Here is a 22,777-nt window from a genome sequence, read left to right on the forward strand (position 1 = left end):
TTTATGAATCTTTCACCATGGACGAAAGAGTTTAGGCATACAAAACTTGTGTTTAAATATATTTTGCCATGGACGAAAGAGTTTAGGCATACAAAACTTGTGTACAAATATATACTTTTACCATGGACGAACGAGTTTAGGCATACAAAACTTGTGCACAAATGTATCTTTTTCCATGGACGAAATAGTTTAGGCTTACAAAACGTATGAACAAATATTGTTCTACCATGGAGAGTTTAGGCATTCGCATATATAACTTGGGAACAAATATATCGGTTACCATGGAAGAACGCGTTTAGGCATATAAAACTTGTGTACAAATACCTCTTTTACCATGGACGAATGATTTTAGTGGTACAAAACTTGTGTACATATGTATTTTTACCATAGACAAAAGAGTTTAGGCATACAAAACTTGTGCACAAATGTATCTTTTTCCATGGACGAAAGAGTTAAGGCTTACAAAACTTATGAACAAATATATTGTGCTATCATGGACAAAAACGTTTAGGCATTCGCATAAAAAACTTGGGTTTACCATGGAAGAACGCGTTAAGGCATATAAAACTTGTATACAAATACTTCTTTAACCATGGACGAATGACTTTAGGCATGCAAAATATGTGTACAATTATATCGTTTACATTGCACGAAAAGAGTTTAGGCATACAAAACCTATGTACACATATTTATAAGTATTTTGTAATGGACAGAAAGTAGGTATGCAGTGCTTTTTCTTTTACGAACGGTATTAAGCAAACAAAACTAAAAACAATAACGAATAACGAAGATGAAATAATTTAGGCATATAAATCTTAGAAATTCACACCATACCTTCTTTAAAAAATAGTTATCCTTCTTGAATACAAGTTTTAAATTTTATCATAAATTGATAAAAGATTTTGTTAGGGACGCCAGTGCCTTGATAATGACGTTTTGCGTCCGGTTTTATTGGATGTATTTAATTTGGAATCCAGTCCTAATAAACAGATGTTAAGGCCCATCTATCACCGATTTAGCGTGTGTTATTTAGTGATATTTTCTATTTAGCATTTTATCATTTAGCATTAATTTGAACATACACTTTTATTATTTCTTTGTTAATTATTCCAAAATGACGTGCAGACGTATACACCTTATCAATGTATGCAACGAATGTGAAGAGATAAGACAATTTTTGGAGTGTATGTTTACAGCGATATTTTTTAGAGTTTTTAGAGTTTAGAGTTTATAAAAAAAATGACATCTTTAGATGCGCTATTTAGGTATCTGTAAATATATTGCAAGATTATGTCTGTGAACCCTTAAAAGATTTTGACGTATATTTATCTTTTGACTTATATTTAAGTGTTAACGCTATGCTTTTATTTCTTTGCGATTGCTTCTTTTCGATTCTCTCCGTCAGCCTTTGGATATTATGAATAATCGTCGAGGTGCTTGGTATTTATGCTACATTCATAGCAAAATGTGATATGTTATTCATAATAACAATGTGTTAACAGAATAATGAACAAGAGAACGTTGAAAACATGGAAATAAGATGGGAGTCCGATTGGTATTCTTATTTTTTATCGTGAGAAAAAAAAACGCTTCTGCTTTTTTATATACATTTACATGGTTTTACTTTGATTTTTTTTTGTGTGTAGAAAGGCTGTCAAGCACTCTTGATCCTTCACTTCATTCCTTTGTGGTTTGTTTGCTTCATATCACTATTACTGATATTATACACTTATTTCACTCATTTCACTCAATCACTCATTGATGAAATCTCAATTTTTGATACTCGTGTTTTTTTTCTCTATATTTCTTGTAAGCTTTGAGGGTCACTAATCATTCGACCTTAATTTTGGTAACATTATTGATAATTGCTCTTCCTTATGATTTCATAGTACGGAAGGGTTAACCCTTTGTGATGTTTTATTCAAACTTTGTTGATATATATTTTATATATTTGATTTGATTCTGAAAATATTTTCATTTGTTATTTGATACTAGCATAATATGTATGTTGCTTTACATAATATTAAAGCGCAGTTTATAGTGAAAAGAAAGCTTGCACGAATATATGGTTATTTCAATCATGCTTTTCTGTGAAAAATATTTTATTGACATTAATTTAACAGTCAAATCATTAACCGATTGAACAAAAATGTAAGTGTCTGAATTTCATAATTAACAGTGACACTGGTCTGGTAATATTCGAGTCTCAGAATCAATTGTAATATACGGTGTAAATATTGCACGCGCAAGTGACGAGTGACGCGCAATGTGATTGCACGGGTTTCTCATGAAGTTAAGATTCGCTTCTGAAATCTTTATATAGTTTTCATTTAGACATGAAATAAAAGTGATATTTTGTAGCTTTCCGGACATATAAATATAATATGTAGTTTTCATTTAGGTATGAAGTAAAAAAGTAAAATTTATATATACATAATTAATGCTGTTTTCATAGAGGTGAAAAATAATATTTGTGTAATGTCCATGTAGATTTGTGTTTGTAATTTCCATTGAGATGAAATGGTATTACTAATGTTTGTCAAATTAAAAAAATTTTGTTTTTCATAATCTAATTTCAATGACTTTATACTTCAAGAAAAGTCAGCTTTGAAATACAGTAAAACTTCTACAGAACGACCGTCTATAGAGCAATAACCTTTTTGTAACAACAGTATTTTTAATTATTCCAAAAGTAATTAAAATTCACAACCTGTCTAGAGCAACAACTCGCAGCAACATCTAAAATCTTTGTGTCTTAACGGGTGTCGCTCTGCCAAGGTCGTACTGTATAATCAAACGAAAGAATGTATGACTGTGGTTCTAATTAGCATAAAATTAGATAAGTTTCCATCATTCTAGTGGTCAGTTCATGTAGAATCGTACCAAACGCGTCTATGGGAGAAAACAAACTCGCTTAAAGTGGACAACAAAGTTATAGTTTTAGAAATGCAGTCGCTATAGCTTGAACTTCTGACGTTCAGCGTCTTATTTAACGCAATTATCGCTTTACTCACTTTTATCTTTTATTTTTCTGTTATAATTCTCATGATTTTGATATTCGAATTATAAATTTTTTGACTTTTTGTTATGTTTTTATCATTCTATTCAGGTAATAAATCGATATAAAAGCAAGGTATTGTGTGTTATTGTTTATCGTTCCGATATTATAATACTATAGTCTGTCCATCTAAAAAAAGTAAAATCATCTTTTTAGATTTTTAAAGGCATGTTTCCTTCTTTTTCTTTTCAAATAAGGCAATTATATATTAAAATTGTTAAAATAATATTTTCACCTATTGACTGACATTGTAACACGTGATACCCATTTCAAAATAGCGACGCCAATAATGACGTCAATTAGAGTTCGTCTCACAATTAGCATAACTTTAATTTTTCATGATAATTAAAAACTAGATTTTGCTTTTTACTAACTGATCAATTTTGAGCGTAAAGGTAAAATGATAACAAAAATTAATGTCAAAAAAAGAAAAATTCACTGACAAACAATATCGTTTTATAAAGATCGCCAATAAAAGAATTTATAGTTCAATACCATTTCCTAAATTCTAACATACTGTATAGCAGATCCATATTATAATGTTAATATTCCGTTAATTTCATAAATACGGAGTTGCTTAATAACTAGCGTCAAGCTTTAATTTATAACTGGCAAATATATGCAGCAAAAATAAATGTCAATGCAGTATCCATTTTGATACAAGTTTAATAAATACATCATTACACAGTAAACGTCATCATGATTGTGACATTCCTACTTTTGTTGGTAAAGCTCCGTATGCTTCTTTTTGCATACTATCTAGCATATATATATGTAGCATCCGTGCGAGCTAGGTTGCTTCTCCAAATGAAAGAAATCAATGTTCCAAACACAGCGGTGAAGGAACGTGAACCGAAGTCAATGCCTTTGACAACTTCCTTAGCTATATAAAGGCCCAGTACAATGATCGAATACACAGATTACAAGAACTTCACAGTCTGATTATCACATTAAGATGTAGACAGGACTGATTTTAAGAAAATATGAATGCTAGAGAAATTTTATGATACAAGTAATATCTTGAGTGTTTTAACCTAATATGGGTATGCTGAAGACGATGAGGGTGGATACCAAGAAAATAAAATTGACCTTGACCTTCAAAATATCAATTCAAAATGGCCGCTTAAAAATACTAAAATAGGTCATTAAAACTATGACACAATATGATGCAATTAATTATTCTTGTCAAAATCAAATGATTATTCAATATTATCAGATTTTAATGAGATTGGCCACCAAATATAACGATTAATAAGCCTAATGGCTCAATCAACAGGATCAAAAACTCCTTTTGTAACCCAAATATCTACGACATTATGGCTCTATCTCAAGATTCAAGATTTATTCAAAACCAAGGCATATAATATGCATAAGGTTATGATATATCAACAATATAATGAACAGTTATTCAAAAGTAATTAACAAAACATGTAAACATAAAATTATATAATAAGGAAATCAATTTGACTAACATATAACATATGACTAGACTCTACTTTTTGGACATGATTTGTCTTATACAGAAGTTATCTAAATTGTTTCTATGTAAATACATTCATAAAGTTGAAAAATTCATGACTTACGGGAGAATGAGTTATTTAAATTTTGAAATAATAATTATGCAGAATAATGCAAGTTTTAATAAAATTGAATGGTCAAAGCTATTCATTAAAGATTCTAATTTATAAATATTAGGATGATTTGAGAATTTCGAATCAATAAACTTTTTACGAAGAGAGTTAAAAAAGTGACATTCAAATAAGTAATGGAATTCATCCCCAAGAGATTGTTTTGGACATAAATGACATATTCTTTGATTTCTTTCAATCTGTAAATGTCTACCTTTCTCTATAGGTAAAAGGTGGTTCATAGTTCTGAATTTACAAAGTATTCTACAAAGATTGAAAGGTGATATATCTAATTATTTCTCAAAACAAAAATCTTTCTTATACACACGATAAATTAAACATTTGGAGATTCATTTACGATTCCTTTCCAGTTCTGTAAGAACTGGTCTTTCAATCTCTGTTTCACAATAGTTTTAAAACTATTCAAGTTACCAACATATTGACCACAAAAATAGTTTGATAAGCCAAGCTCATCAAGAGTATTTTAACAAATGAGATCCAAGGAGAAGTCATGACATTATTAACATGTAAAGAAAGAACTGTATTATACAATATTTTACATATTTTATCATTTTTTGAGGTTATCAACTTACTCCAATAACACAATATTCTTGTTTTAACCTGCAGTACTAGGGACAAAGTCCTGTTTTCCCCATATATCATACAATTGGGCGTAGACCTTTTTAAATTAAGTATGAGTTTACAGAAGCGTAACTGTAGTTGCTCAATAATTTGTACATTCTCTATACCCCAAACCTCACAACCATATAATAAAATAGGTACAACCATAGTGTTAAACAAATGCAATTGAACAGATATGGGTAAAAACAGTTTTCTAGCTTTTTTTAATAACAGAAAACATAGCTCTTCTAGCCTGGGGTCAACAATTTTTTCTTGGCTTTACCAAATTTGCCATTGAAAATTAAATAATACACCTAAGTATGCGAAACTTTCTACAGTTTCTAACAGTTTACCATTGTAACGTAAAGTTAAGATTCGAGTTTCTAGGCTTACGTGAACTAAAAACCACTATTTCGTCTTATCCTCATTCACATTCAGATCCCATAATTTACAATAATCATACATGGCATTAAGACCATTCTGTAGATCTAATTTGTTTTCAGCTAATAAAATGGTATCATCAGCATACAATAGCAGGTATAATTTTAGGTAAACATCAACAGTATCATTACTAAGACAATTAACAGTTGCACTAGATATAGTAGACAACCCTTGCATACTGGAAGACAGAAACTGGGTTAAGTCATTTAAAAGAAAACAATATTGGAGACAAATTTTCTCCTTGGCGTACATCAGTGTTCAATCTATGAAAGTTGTTTTCAGTCTATTTTCTGTACCTCAGGTTTATATATAAAAATGTATTAATTGAGTGTTGAGCAAACTAGGTAAAAAATATCCAACTTACAAATTTACAAATCCTTCTTTTTAAATGGTTACAACAACATTTCTGTCCCATTCTTTTATAAAATGTGTCACTTGCTGAAATGTTGAAATTAATAAAGAGTCGTTTTTCAGCACATTGTGAACATTACACATGTATGCTGCATGTAAGTTTTGTTTGAGTTGTGTTGTTTGTATTTGCTGTTTTCTACCGAAGAAATTATCTGCGTAATTCATTTTTTTTATTTAATTATAACTGCACTGATAAAGTCATCTTAAACTTAGAAGTGTATACTTTATCACATTCTTAACAAAAATACAGAAAACAAATGTTTACCATCTTTTTAAAAATAAGTGGCGATTTAATTTGAAATTTAAAGTTAAAGTCAATAACAACAACAACAACAACAATAACAACACCACAAGTCATAAAATGTCTGAAACCGGGAGATTGCTACGTGTGCTTGCTTTACCGTGGCAGCTCTCGAAAATTTTGGAACTCAGTCACGGTTTTGAGAAAATTCTACAAGAAGATTATCACATCATTTGATATACATTAGAATTCCGGGTACCCTCCAATAAATTTCCAGGATATCTTAAAGTAAACAGCAAAAGTTTATCTTTAAAAATATCACTTGTAATAAATCGAGTAATATTTTCTATGACCATATATAAAAGTCACGTGGGTGGCTACATAGTAAGAGCGTGTTAAAATATAATTGTAATACACCCTTTGTTAGCCATTGAAATAGTATTAAATGTATAAAGGACTTTCAAAAATGGTTATTATTCAGAGCGGGCACTATGGTGCAGTGGTAACACTGTCTGCCTACAAATCAAGGGGTCGTGAGTTCGATCCCCCGCTACTCCACTGAACGAATAAATGACTACAAGACTGGCAAAACCAGGATATCGACGCAGAATGACGTCAACAATAGATTCAAGAGAAGACTTTAATGGATCAGGAAACAAGTACCGAAAGTACAAGACCGAAGACGACGAACGATAACAAAAGGAAGAACGGAGACAAGAACTGACAAGCGAATAGAGACGAGGACCGTTAACAGAAGAACAGGGACAGGGACCGATAACAGTAGAACTGACAACAATACAACGGAGACGAGGATTGATAGACAGGGATCGATAACAGAAGAATCGACAACAAACGAACAGACACAAGGACCGATAACAGAACAACACAAACAGGGACCAATAACAGAAGAACTGACAACAAACGAAATGAGACAAGTACCGATAACAGAAGAACAGAGACAGGGACCGATAACAGAAGAAATGACAACAAACGAACGGAGACATGCACCGAAAACAGAAGAACTGACAACAAACGAACAGAGACAATAACCGATAACAGAAGGACAGGACAGGGACCGATAACAGACAACAAGCGAACAGAAACGAGGATCGCTAACAGAAGAACAGAACCAATAACAGGACTGACAAGAAGATAACAGAAAAATAGAGACAAGGACCGATAACAGAAAACAGACAACAACAAAGACGGGTGTCGATGACAGAAGAATTAACAACAAGAAAAAAGAAGCGAGAACCGATGGCAGAAGAACAGAGAATATTTAACGAAGACGAGAACCGATAACAGAACAGGACAGGGACCGATAACAGAAGAACTGACAACAAAACAACAGAAACGAGGACCGATAACAGAACATCTGACAACAAAAGAACTGAGACCATGACCGATTACAAAACAACGAAGATCACGACCAATAACAGAAGGACTCACAACAAGAGAACTGCGACGAGGACCGATAACAGAAGAACGAACACCAACACCCAAGAGTAATCAGAGAATAGAGCATAGAGTGCCAGATAAAATATATGAAAGCTCTATATCTAGCGGATAGGGCCGGGAAGAGTGTAGTGTTCGCTGCGTAAAATGCCTCAAAATTTTCAGTACTATTTTTAATATTACTTCTATATAGAAAATGTTGGATTTTTCGGCAATATTGGATTGTTATATTTTAATTCTGTTTTGGTGTCTCATTTGTTTTTACCTGAACATGCTTTGTGACAAATTTCAGGCTTTTCCATTCCTTTAAAGTTTTATTTGCTATATCATCAATTTATGATAAAGAAATTTCGTGGCCATTTTAGAGTTTTTCAATTTGGTATCCACCTTTATCGGATTCAGCAAACCTTAAATAGGTAAAATACACCAAGATACAACTTGTACTACAAAATGCCTCTAGCATCTTATAGGGAGTCAAATTCTCAAAATCAGTCCTATCTAATGCCCAAAGGGGCAGTTTTATGATCATCTGTAAGACCATCTCCTAGGTAACTGATGGCGTTGCCTTTAACATTGTAAATACGTTTTATTAAAACCATATACTTCAGTTAATTTATGTGCTTCAAATTACATCAATGGCATATCTAACTTCGAAACAAAGTTTATTTTTGGACAGTCACAAGTCATTTAGGTTTTCTCGTGTAAACTGAACGCATTAGAACAATGTCTGTTTGTAGACCAAAACTGCCTCAGTGGTGAAAATCATAGTTGTCATTGAAGGTCAATGCCATTTAAAGGTCAAGGGGATATTTTAAACCGTTGAAATGAAGTTTTTGTTCAGTTGGTACACATTGTGAAATAATACTTCTCTAGAACAGAGGTGTTATGCCAAGACTAGAGACCTCCTTAGAGAAGATCTATGTAGGATGGTGACCTTGACATTTATCTGGCACAGCAGTGACATGTGTTCTGCACATCAACTTGTTGAGGTTAACATTTGAGCCAAGTTTTGAGTAAAACCTTCAAGAGTCATAGAATTTATAAAAGGGACACAAAATGGTCTTTGACCTTCAAGTGTGACATTGACACTGCCAGTACAGCAGCAAAATGAGATATGTACATTGGCTTGTTAAGGCGAACATGTGAGTCAAGTTTGAAGAAAATCCTCAAGAAAAGGATATAGGACTTACAGAGTGAACACAGTCGAGACAGACGGACGGACCGCCAAACTGACTGAAGGACACAACAAAGTGATTCCATTATATGATAGCGTAATTACCAAAAGTAGGAAAAAATGATAGGCAAGTACTTCTTTAATCATTCTAATTTAATTCTTAATTTCAATATAAATATTTCTTAACAATTAGTACAGAAAACAGACAATCTGTTTCACAATCACAACAATCAGTTACAGATATTCATTAAAGAAAAACAAAAACATATACAATACATGTATAACTTATATACATTGTGATAGATATGGTTGAACCCACATTATAACTTTTCACATAAATATTCAACTACAAGTTTAATACAACCTCTGCAGAAAAGCCCCCTTTCAGAGACAAAGAAATTGGTTGTTGCTGAAAGTTCTTGCCTTAGAGAGGTTTAAAATTTGTTGGGATGTCTTTTTCTTTTTTTTTTTACTTTAGGAAATATTGATACTATTGTTGTCATAGGGGAAATTGCTCTACATAGGGTGGTTCTACAGAGGTTGAACTGTAAATTTACTTTAAAGACTGTCTCTGATTGAACATAAAATTTCTTAAATGTGTGCCAAAAACAGAAGAACAGTCTTTGAAAGAATCAGGTCCCTTTCCTGTAATGAGTCTAATGACCAAAACTTCTGAAAATTCTGAAATATTGAACAATACTTGCCTTAGTAATTTTCTTACTAAAACCCCTCTTTATCTATAAATGAGCAGTTCCCAATTACCATAAGGACAAGTTAATTGTATTTTATTAAGGGAGGAATTGAAGAAAATAAAGCTATACATAGGAAAGCTTTGTAAAGGAGGCATTAATCTGCAATATCTCACAGCTAAAAGAGAATGTTTTCAGAAAATGACTTAATATAGAACTTAACTTATAGGTAGTAATAATTCCATTGGCGGACTGAAAGCACAATTAGAACTGTAAATTTATTACATCACATGCATATAATACATTTAAAGTAAGTTTATTTTAAGCTTAATACTGAAGCATTATTCAATTCAATTCATTTTAGAAGGTCAAAATTCAGTATGTCATACAAACAGGGTATTTGGAAATTATAACCAATTCCTGTTCAAACAATTTTGACAAATTTGTTTCCATAACAGTGCAAATAACAAAACACTGACAATATGTTTCTTGACAACAACTGTTTTGTGAAATTTTGTTTAAAATCCCTCCAGTAATACTGGGAAAATTTGCGCTCAGAACAATATTTTTTCACCAAGCCACCTGCCAATATTTACTAATCTGGTAACCAGAGTTTGGTGTAAGAAAGCCTGGTCAAAAGTGCACTAAAAATCAATAAATCAGATAAACTTAACTTGTATACAAAATTGTCAGGTAGGCCTGTCTTGTAGGAAAATAAAATGTACAGTAAATGAAGTGAGTTAACCCATCTTATAGGCAGATTATGGGTTTAGAAAGCTTTGAAAGCCCACTCATACTTAAGAAACTAAAAGTTCTGTTTTTAATATATTTTCATACCCTCTAATAAGAAAAAGATTTACACTTTTACAAAGAATGTCAAAAATTCTGGTATTCAAACAACTTAGCCTCTTAGCTAACATATATGACATGTGTCAGTTAAATTGACATCACATTAAAATCATTAAAAAATTATGTCTAACAATTTTGAGTAAAATCCTTACTTTGCAGGGCACTGCCATTTTGAAAATCTTGGACTGGTGCTATATTTGAGCTATAATTTGATTGTAAGACGCTTTAAAAAAACATGCAATGAAAGTGTCTATACAATTCAGACTATTGCTAGAAGACCCCACAGTCTTCTGTCCTAAATTACACTTCCAGTCTGATGTAGGATGTGGAAAAACAGTAAATAAATATAATAGTCATTGATAAGAACAAAAGAAACAATGACAAACATATAAAGTAACTTTCAAAATCAATCGAAAAATTATCACGTTTAAATAAAGTAAAAACAACACCTCTGACAGAGATATTCCGAAACACTCGGAACACTTCGATGATAGGTTGAACACTACCAATTCATTTATACTTTATTTATTATTCATACTTTATTTAACGGTACTAAATACCTGCATTTACTTATTACAAGTGTACTAACGAAGTCAAAAAAAAGTCTTGTTTATATTTTGAATTTTTTTTGCTTATAATTGAATCATAAGAGCTTTCTGCATCATAGGTAGCAACTAATTTCATAATATTGTTAACATATTGGTCCAGGAGTGAATAGTATGCCTTGAAAAATGCAGAAAATATTTGAATTAAAATAATAAAAACATATTCCTGTAACAGCTCAATAAGGAATGAGTGTTTTACATTTCATAATCAAGAAGTAAAAAATTGAAAAAAAAAGGGTAAAAATACATTGCACTGAAATGCATTTCCATATATACAAAAGGAATATGTTCATTTCAGGAACTTAAGAACCTTAATGGCTATTTTTAGTAAAAATAGCTATCACATGGCAAAAGCAATTCAAAATGAACCAATCACAACAAAGATACATTGTCACATGATGCACCATACTTCTGCAGTGCAATTCAGTATTGACCAATCACAATGAAGGTGCAGTATCACATGATGTAAAAAACATTTGTAGTGGGATTCAAAATGAACCAATCACAACAGAGGTGGAAGGTCACATGACTGAACAAGCATCTGAAGTTCCAGGAAATTTTGGCACACCATTAGCATCAAAGTCCAGGCCGGGAGCCATATCACCAACTATTTCTTTTGGGGGTTGACCAAGGTCTTGCATCTGAAACAGAATTAAAACTATATGCAAGATATACATTATGCATTCATACAATTTCAATACTGTTTTTCTTGAAGAGTATAAAGTATTTGTGATTTCTTATGATGGGCATTTTTGCGGAGACAAACTTTACACAATTATAATGTTAAAGTCAACCTTTGAAGACCTGTTTATTTTGCCTAGATGGTCTGGTCCAGAAGAATGTTGTCTCTAAATATAAAGTAAATTCATTCATTAATAACAATGTTATAGCCAGTAACAGAATTTTAAAAAAAAATAATTTGACCTTCAAAGTCAAGGCCATTCATGAGTGAAGGTCAAGGTCTGTCTTGAAGGTCTATCCAAAAGGATTGTTGTATTAAAGTTTTGGAGACAATTGCAAAAATAACTAAGTTATAGCTACAAATAACAACAAGAGCACCGCTAGACGGAGCATTATATGCCCGAAAGTATTTTTTTTTTAGTAAGGATGACCTTGATCCTTCACTTTTGACCCCAAAATCAATAGGGGTCTTCTACTCAATATGGACAATCATCCTATGAAGTTTGAACATTGTGGGCCAAATGGAACTTAACATATGCTCCGGAAACTGTTTTCAGTATCAAGGTAATAGTGACCTTCACCTTTGACCTTTGACCCCAAAAATCAATAGGGGTCTTCTACCCAATATGGACAATCATCCTATGAAGTTTGAAACATTGGGTGGGTCAAATGCGAACTTAATTATGCCTCCAGAAACTGTTTTTAGTTATAAGGTAATTTAGTTTGAACCTTGACCTTTGACCTTTTGACCCCAAAATCAATAGGGGTCTTCTACCCAATATGGACAATCATCCTATGAAGTTTGAACATTGTGGGCCAAATGGAACTTAAGTTATGCTCCGGAAACCAAATTGCTAACGGATGGACGTACGGACGGACAGACAGACGGACGCCAGGGGGTATAACATAATATGCCCTTTCGGGCATATAAAAATCAAGCAAATTTCAGACATTTAAATTTATATGTCAAGATCATTTATGAATGAAGGTCTAAGTTAGTATGGTGGTCAAAGATTGTTGTGGTCAAGTATGAAGACAATACACCAAGACATAAAAAAGTTATGATCAATGTTAAGTTTACAGACGGCAACTGCAACGTGTGAGGCAACAGGTACTAGAGCGCTGACATGACTTTGACAATAACTCTCTGAAAAAAAAGTCAGACTTAAAGTGACCCAAAAGTCATGTGGTATGGGCATACTGTAAGTAGAACCATCAATCTTTCATAAGTCAGCTAGATAGCTACCTTACATGAAAGAATCTGAAGTACCTTGCAGGATTTGAACCTGAACAGTTGTGCATGTCAAATCTAGAAGTAAATACTTACTCTCTGCATCATATCCATGATTTTTTCAAATCTCTGTTTCTTGACTTCTTCTGAATCTGCAGCTTTTTCTTTTTCAAATTCGACTAGGATTTCCTTAATGATTTCATTCTGTTTAGTGTAATCTGAATGCTGTTTCTGTGTTATTTTTCCTTCATTGTCAGTCAACCATTTTGGATACTGAAAAGTTGCATCTCATACAGGTAAACATATTGCTTTGATAATTAATAAGATAGTGTGTTGTCTAATGTTTTATGGAATTTCACACAGTCATGTGTAGTGGTCCATGTTAGGAACCAAAATATGAATTATTATTATACGATGACAGGGCAATATGCATTACATTGGTGATGATGACATTTTTCAGTAAGTTATTCAGAAAAAGACTGCATTCTGTGAATGTGACTGTCTTTGCAAGTTTAATTTCTATAGGCTAATATGACCTAATTCCAGTTGGGTGTGAAATTTGGAAATTGACAGTGGTTATAGCTGACAAAATTTGATTTTTAGAACAAACAAAAGATATCAAGAAAAGTAAAACAATGTAGGTCTACATGCATACCCCTAATATTGTAAATACTCAAGCATTATATAAAGGTAGAATGAATCATTATTACTCTTTAAACTCTGATTCTAAAATTTAACATTTTTATTCCGTTCCATCAAAGTTTTCATAGTTATTAAAGCTGTGGTTCATACACAAATGTATCAGTGTATTTCAACAAGAGCTGTCGGTAGGACAGCAACGCTCAACTATTCTAGCGCTTGATAGTAAAAAAATAATGCTTGATACAGTTACCTACTCCTGTTCACAGGTTGGGGTAATGATGGTGAACAATGTGCAAAGTTTCAAAGCCATATGTCAATGGACTTTGAAAATATTTGAACTATTACAAAAACTTTAACGTAAATTCTAAGTCGAAAAAGGGGCATAATTCTGTCAAAATGCTTGATACAGTTACCTACTCCTGTCTACAGGTTGGGGTCACGATGGTGAACAAGTGTGCAAAGTTTCAAAGCCATATGTCAATGGACTTTGAAAATATTTGAACTATTACAAAAACTTTAACGTAAATTCTAAGTCGAAAAAGGGGCATAATTCTGTCAAAATGCTTGATACAGTTACCTCCTCCTGTTTACAGGTTGGGGTAATGATGGTGAACAAGTGTGCAAAGTTTCAAAGCCATATGTCAATGGACTTTGAAAATATTTGAACTATTACAAAAACTTTAACGTAAATTCTAAGTCGAAAAAGGGGCATAATTCTGTCAAAATGCTTGATACAGTTACCTCCTCCTGTTTACAGGTTGGGGTAATGATGGTGAACAAGTGTGCAAAGTTTCAAAGCCATATGTCAATGGACTTTGAAAATATTTGAACTATTACAAAAACTTTAACGTAAATTCTAAGTCGAAAAAGGGGCATAATTCTGTCAAAATGCTTGATACAGTTACCTACTCCTGTCTACAGGTTGGGGTCATGATGGTGAACAAGTGTGCAAAGTTTCAAAGCCATATGTCAATGGACTTTGAAAATATTTGAACTATTACAAAAACTTTAACGTAAATTCTAAGTCGAAAAAGGGGCATAATTCTGTCAAAATGCTTGATACAGTTACCTCCTCCTGTCTATAGGTTGGGGTCATGATGGTGAACAAGTGTGCAAAGTTTCAAAGCCATATGTCAATGGACTTTGAAAATATTTGAACTATTACAAAAACTTTAACGTAAATTCTAAGTCGAAAAAGGGGCATAATTCTGTCAAAATGCTTGATACAGTTACCTACTCCTGTTTACAGGTTGGGGTCATGATGGTGAACAAGTGTGCAAAGTTTCAAAGCCATATGTCAATGGACTTTGAAAATATTTGAACTATTACAAAAACTTTAACGTAAATTCTAAGTCGAAAAAAGGGGCATAATTCTGTCAAAATGCTTGATACAGTTACCTCCTCCTGTCTATAGGTTGGGGTCATGATGGTGAACAAGTGTGCAAAGTTTCAAAGCCATATGTCAATGGACTTTGAAAATATTTGAACTATTACAAAAACTTTAACATAAGTGGTTACGCCGACGCCGACGCTCGGGTGACTACAATAGCTCTACTTATTCTTATCGAATAGTCGAGCTAAAAATTATTATAAAACTTAAAAAGTTTTATATGTAATGTATATTGAATCAACTGCTCATGTTGTTAATCGCAGAATCGTGAATAGTCCGCTGAACTGTTGGCTATTATTTTTTTAAGTTTAAAATATTGGCTATTATTTCTTTTAAGCCAGTGTGAGCACTGACTGAAGTTAATTTATGAAAGTATTTGTAACTAGAAGCAGTAAGAAACTGTGATAGAGGAATAGATTGAAGGATGAAAAAGCGAACCACCAACCATTTATGTTTCACAGAATATAGTTAGGACAACATAAAAGCAACACATCAGTTCACATTTAACAAACATAATATTATGCGTACCTTTTCTGATATTTCCTTTAAGGAAGGATAAAGAACGTCCTTGGACAATAATGTTTTCATCATGTTCTGCATCATTGGCATAAAGCCCTCCTCCTGACCACCTGCTTCCAGTCCCATTCCTGAAAACATCTTCATCATTTCATCGTCCATGCCACCATGGTCCTAGAATACATTAAATTTAACAAAATTTTTGTCATCTTTTGTCATGGAAACAAAGGGTTTAAAAGCATCAATTTTACAGTCTGATATTCAACATAAAAACATAAACTTTAATAACAAGAGCTCTCAGTAGAACAGCGTACTAAACTATTCTCAGTGCTTGATGGTAAAACAAGACCTTGGAAAATGTACAATATTCTTTGTTCAAAAGTGCCATAATTCTGTCAAAATCTATGTTAGAGTTATAGGCCTTAGATAGTGACCTCCTATTATGCTCTTAACTAAGTGTGTATAGATTCAGCCATCCCCTGCATTAGTTTCGCAGATAGCAGCTTACACCAATAAACATAACTAAACTCTGACACAAGACACCTGGTGAGTACAATATAGTACCCTATTCTTTTCATAATTGAGCTTAAAATCCAACTTTTTTTTTGCAACATTCTGTCTTCATGTATATATATAATATTGATAATGATGATATACTACTTTCAAAAGGATTTTGATCAATTTAATTTGTGAAATTTTAAGGTTGAAATTTATTTACAAAATTTTACTTTTCCAATAAAATTTTGATAGTCATTCATATACTTCAATTCAGTTTAGTTTTCATGATAATTTATTATGCAAATTAAGCATGTTTTTAAGTTACAAATGCATATTCTTTAATAGAGTAAAAACACAAAATAAAACCAGTCATTTAATAGAGAGATGTTTTTTTATAAACAATGTTATTTATTCTTTAAATTTAAGTTCATTAACAGCAACTAAAGCTACCTGTAAGCCTTCTGTATTTTGTGCTAAACTGTTCAATGTTTGCTTCAATGTTTCTCCAAATTCCTTCTGCCCTTCAGGTGAATCACCTAAAATCAATATTTTTTACAAAATAATATTAAAGAGAAGTTTGTGAAACATGCATGCTTAAACTTAACATTATGATCTCAATTTGAGAACAAAAGAAAGTTAAACCCCATATGTGTTTCTGCATCCTAGATACCCGATTATATCACTGCCTAGTAATGTTAGTAAAATGAAAATAATAAAACACACTAGAAGTTCAAATGGCTATCAGAGTGTCAAAATATTTTTTTGGCCCATATTTAAACAGATACTGAAATTGATGTTTAAACTGAGCCTATGAATCCAGTTTAGGTTCAATACCGAATACCGGTATAAAGCCCAAATTTCATGCAACTTCGTAAAAATTTTAACTAAATTTCATGTACAAGTACGGCATGACATTGTACAGTTACAGAAGTACCACAGAGTAATGGCATCCATACCATTTACAATTACTGAGATTTTGAAGAGGGCTATGCAAATTCTTTCATGTTGAAATTCTGAGCAAATAAACCAAACCTTTATGGACTATAAGAGTGTTAATCAAGGCAAAATTCAAGACCGATTGAACATTCTCCCTTGAACCCTTAACCCGCTTGAGCCAAAGTATGCAGCCTTTGTCACAAGTTTAGAACCAGGCTACATACATTCTTTGAATTGATATCCAAAGAGGACAAATCCTCTTCACAAATTCAGCATGTTAAGGCAGTGTCTATTCTAGGAGGGGGATGGGGTTATTCAATCATATTTTTGAGAATTCCCTTCTATTTTTTCAGAGGCAGGAGGAAAACTTTACATAGAGATAGAAAGGAAAAGATCAACAAATGTAATAAATTCTCACTTTTCAATAAGTTTTTTAAATCCTAGAATAGACACTGGATGTTGTAATTGAGGATGTAACAACACTTAAGTGAAATTTTATATATGAATATAATTATTCTTCTAAAACAATTTTCAAACATTCAAGAATATGTTAAATATGTACTGCAAATGTTTATGCACATTATATGTAATCATTAAAATATATGTATTCATTGCTTATTAAAAAATTTTGCTTAGACTTTATAGAAAATAAAGTTCTAATTACCTCCCTTTATTAACATGAAATGTAAATTTGGTAATATCTTTACAAATAATGCTTTTTGGAACTTACAATATTAATAAATCTTCATTTGAGCATCAAATCTACGATTTAAAACCATAAAAAAAATGAGTTACAGGATCTTTAAGGGTTTAAAAATGAGATAAAGAGACAAAGTTTTATACGAAAATATACAAGCACTTTTACTAATTTCTATACCTGCACCTCCTGCAGCCTCTGCAAGTTTCTCTATCTGTTGCATCATAGCAGGGTCATCTGACAGAAAATTTTTCATTGCATCTTCAAATTCCTTCGACAGTTCATCAGAAAATTGCTCTGCAAATACATCAGATATAGGGTCCCCAGCACTAGAATGTGTTTCCTGCAATAAAACAAGAGCTGTCTGTAGGACAGCACGCTCGACTATTCTAAGTGCTTGATAGTAAAAGAGCCTTGATAATGTTAAATTTTTTAAGTTCACAAAAGGGCTAATTTTTTTTTATAAATTCATGTTATAGGTCTTAGAGAGAGTCTAATGATACAGAGTTGGCTTGACTATTTGGAAGGTAATGTCACGAGGTTTTTTTTATTGAGTATAATAATACTAATTACCTATGAATACATAAATTTGACAGAAAAGGTACAAAGGCTTGTTATTATAAGATGTTTTATCAAGCAAATCACTGCTTTGTTATTATGAATGCATACAATTGTCCCCAAAAAATGGCACAAATCTTTCAGTAGTTATGGAGATAACGGCTTACAAGCAAAAACTTTACTATGAATTTCTAAGTTAAAAAGGGGAGAAAATCAGCCTAAATGCAAGATATAATTATGGATCTTGGTCAGTGACATACAATTATGACCCTACATGCATATGTGAAGTTTAAAAAAAATATATTTGATAGTTATTGAGATATGTAAAACTTGCATGTTAACAATAACCAAGAGACTAAGTAGAAAAGGGGAGATAAATCAGCCTTAATGCAAGATAGAGTTATGGAACTTGGTCAGTGACATACAATTATGCCCCTCCAATTATGACCCTAAGTGCATGTGTAAAATTTCAAGTAAATATCTTTGAAGATTTTTAACCTTTAACCAAAATTTCAAAGTTTCAAAGGGGCAAATAATTCTGCAAATATTGCAGACAGAGGTATGCAATTTTGCAAACTGATGTACATTGTTATTATAAATAAGAATTTTAAATTTCAATTGAATATCTCAAGCAATAATTGAGATATTTGACTTTACAAAAAAACTTTAACCAACATTTCGAAGTTCCAAATGGGCATAATTCTGTCAATATGGTAGGCAGAGTTATCCTACTTGTCAATCTGATGTACATTGTTACTATAAATAAGTATTGTTAGTTTCAATTGAATATCTCAAGCAATAATTGAGATATTTGACTTAACAAAAAACTTTAACCAAAATTTCTAAGTTAAAAAGGGGCATAATTCTGTCAATATGGTAGGCAGAGTTATCCAACTTGTCAATCTGATGGACCTTGTTACTATAAATAAATATTGTAAGTTTAAATTGAATATCTCAAGCAATAATTGAGATATTTGACTTTTCAAAAAACTTTAACCAAAATTTCTAAGTTAAAAAGGGGCATAATTCTGTCAATATTGTAGGCAGAGTTATCCAACTTGTCAAGCTGATGTACCTTGTTACTATAAATAACTATTGTAAGTTTCAATTGAATATCTCAAGTAATAATTGAGATATTTGACTTTACAAAAAACTTTAACCAACGCTGACGCGGACGCCGACGCCGGGGCGACTACAATAGCTCTCATATTCTTCGAATAGTCGAGCTAAAAAGCAAATTTTCTATACTATAAAATCTAAAAAAAAAATATTATTATAAAACTTGTTACTTGTAGGAATTAAACCTAAAATTATCAAGATGGCTGAGTAGCTGCACAGAAATGCTTTCAACATTAAAGTGATAGACACAATTCAGCAACTGTTACTCTATCATATTCTTTTCTATTCTTTTACAGCAGTTTTTTATAAACAAAGACTTAAAAAATATTACCAAAACAAGATTGCATTTGTGAAAAATGCTATGCCACTGCATTAAAACAACACTAAAAAGTAATGTAGGAACAGAATTTTTTTGTTTCTATACAATTGAAGATTGCCATAATGCATAGATCACTGACCTATCTAATTCTTATTATCAGATTAGTGGTTAAATCTATTGTTATTCAAATAAAAGATCACAGTAGGAATTTATCAATGCAGCGGAGTCTATTGAATTGGTGGTGAAGGTCAGGGCTGGCAAAAACCTGGGTTTTATGAGTATTGCCCTGCGGGAATACTGGGAAAACCCGGGTTTTTCTGGGAAATACTTGACATTACTGGGCATTTCTGGGTAATAAAAATTTCAATATAGCAAATACTATTTATGTTATGTTTTGAATGTAGTAACTTAATGTGATAATTGTTTGAATAGGCAACAATATACCTTACTTAAAGCTCAAACTGGGATAACCTATAATGATTCTTTATAATAATACCAGCAAAAACCTAACATAGGTAGAGTATCTATAGATGATATCATATACCAAATATCAAAGCTCTAAGCCTTGTACCTTCAGAAAATAAGATTTTTTAATTTTTTACTTTATGTACATATAGTGAAAATCAATGACCCCCGGGGCAGGGCCAATTTTGGCCCCAGGGCTAAAATTTGAACAATCTTGGTAGAGGTCTACCAGACAATTTTTTATGCAAAATATCTATGCTCTAGGCCTTGTGGGTCTTTACAAGAAGATTTTTAAAAAAAATTCTAATAATTCCTTTTGGTTGCCATGGCAACCAGATTTCTCAATGGAATGAAATTCTTAGAACAAATTTGGAAGCCCTTCACCCAAGGATCAATCCTGCCAAGTTTGGTTGAAATTGGACTAGTGGTTTTTCACAAGAAGATTTTTTAAGTTTACTAAATAATCTATATAACACACATACATACAAACACACACACAGGTGAATCGCTATATGCAACTGCATCACAGATGCTGCGGTGGGATAAAAAAAGGTTAAGCCAAATAAAACTGGAGAAAAGATAAGTCAGATACAGTAAAGATATTTCAAAACCACATTTCCTACCTTTGGTTTGCCACCTTCTGCTCCTGCTGTCTGTTTTCCAACCCCTGGTTTGTCAAAATCTTCCAATGCATCTATATAAATAAAATCAAAGCTTTTAAAAATGTTTTTTAGGCAATTATTTTATGACTAATCATCTAATGTGGTGATGCAGACAAATGTGGCACTACAAACTTAAGATACACTTAGACTGGCATCAATGAGAAAAGAACAAGATTATCAGTGCCAATTAGGGTCAATTATTGCATGTCACATGTCACATGTCAATTCATCCTGGAGTCAATGAATGAATGATGTTATGGAACATTTTAATTAAAGCTAACAATACAAACTAAACCTCAAAATGAGTATCAACTTAACAATCACAAAATTCTGTTCCCACGAGTACCAAAAATTTGGCCATAACCCAAAAACTTGAACAAGAGGGCCATGATGGCCCTGAGGTCGCTCACCTGTATATAGGCCCCCCCCACCCCCGGGCCAATTTTTACCCAAGGGCTTTTATTTGTTTATTTGAACAGACTTGGTAGACACCCATAAGAAGATGTTTCATGCTAAACATCTAAGTTCTAGCTCATTGGCTTTTTTAAAAGAAGATTTTAAAGTTTTAACTATACACATTTAGTTAAAAACAATGACACCCCTGGAGCAGGGCCAGTTTTGACCCCGGGCGTTTATATTAACAAACTTTGTAGATATTTACTTAAAGATGTTTCATGCTTAATATCTTAACTCTAGCTATTTGGGTTTTTCCAAAGAAGATTTTTAACTTTTTGCTATACACATATAAGGAAAAAATCAATGACCCCCCCCCCGGGCAGGGCCAGTTTTGACCCCAGGGCTTTTATTTGAACATACTTGGTAGACACCCATTAGAACATGTTTCATGCTAAATATCTTAGCTCTAGCTCTTTGGGTTCTTTAAAAGAAGATTTTTTAAGTTTTTACTATATGCATATAGGGAAAATCTATGACCCCCTGGGGTGGGGTCAATTTTGACCCCAGGGCTTTTATTTGAACAAACTTGGTAGACATTCACTAGAAGATGTTTCATGCCAACTATCTAAGCTCTAGCTCTTATGGTTCTGTAAAAGAAGATTTTTACTATATGCATAAAGGGAAAATCAATGACCCCCGGGGCGGGGCCAATTTTGACCCCAGGGCTTTAATTTGAACAAACTTGGTAGACACTCACTAGAAGATGTTTCATGCTTATTATCTTAGCTCTAACTCTTTGGGTTCTTTAAAAGATAATTTTTTAAAGTTTTACTATATGCATATAGGGAAAATCAATGCCCCCCATGGGCGGGCCAATTTTGACCCCAGGGCTTTTATTTGAATAAACTTGGTAGACACTAACTAGAAGATGTTTCATGGTATTGATTATCTAAGCACTAGCTCTTTGGGTTTTTTAAAAAAAAGATTTTTTAAGTTTTTACAATATGCATAAATAAGGAAAATCAATAACCCCCTTGGGCGGGGACAAGTTTGATCACAGTGCTTTTATTTGAACAAACTTGGTAGACACCCTTTAGAAGATTTTCCATGCTTAATAACTAAGCTCTAGCTCCTTGAGTTTTTTAAAAGAAGTTTTTTAAGTTTTTACTATATGCATAAAGGGAAAATCAATGCCCCCCTGGGGCGGGGCCAATTTTGACCCCAGGGCTTTTATTTGAACAAACTTGGATTGGCTCAGTGGTTTATGAGGAGATGTCATTTGAAGCAAAAGTTTACGGACGGACGACGGACGGACGCCGGACGGACGCCGGACGAAAAGCGATCACAAAAAGCTCACCCTGTCACTTTGTGACAGGTGAGCTAAAAAGGCACAGGTCAACTTGGCCTTCTAACAATTACTTCAGCTTTGGCTTTCCCGGCTATAGACTACACATGTATATTTAAAAAGCAAATCAAATAAAAAACAATTAAAAAA

The 22,777-nt window shown here is 32.6% G+C and overlaps 1 protein-coding gene across 1 annotated transcript; it reads right to left on the minus strand.

The window, feature by feature from the left end:
- Positions 1-9,166: 9,166 nt before the first annotated feature.
- Positions 9,167-20,918, minus strand: LOC132745511 (peroxisomal biogenesis factor 19-like; the record flags this gene model as incomplete). The annotated part of the gene is given in 6 exon segments (XM_060734462.1): positions 9,167-11,813; positions 13,181-13,357; positions 15,645-15,806; positions 16,581-16,666; positions 17,944-18,106; positions 20,848-20,918. Coding segments are annotated over 5 exon segments (621 nt in total). The 3' UTR covers positions 9,167-11,693.
- Positions 20,919-22,777: the final 1,859 nt, after the last annotated feature.

The sequence above is a fragment of the Ruditapes philippinarum genome, unplaced genomic scaffold, assembly GCF_026571515.1.
Source record: "Ruditapes philippinarum isolate M1 unplaced genomic scaffold, ASM2657151v2 ctg14532_1_1_1_1, whole genome shotgun sequence".
NCBI classification, from domain to species: Eukaryota; Metazoa; Mollusca; class Bivalvia; order Venerida; family Veneridae; genus Ruditapes; species Ruditapes philippinarum.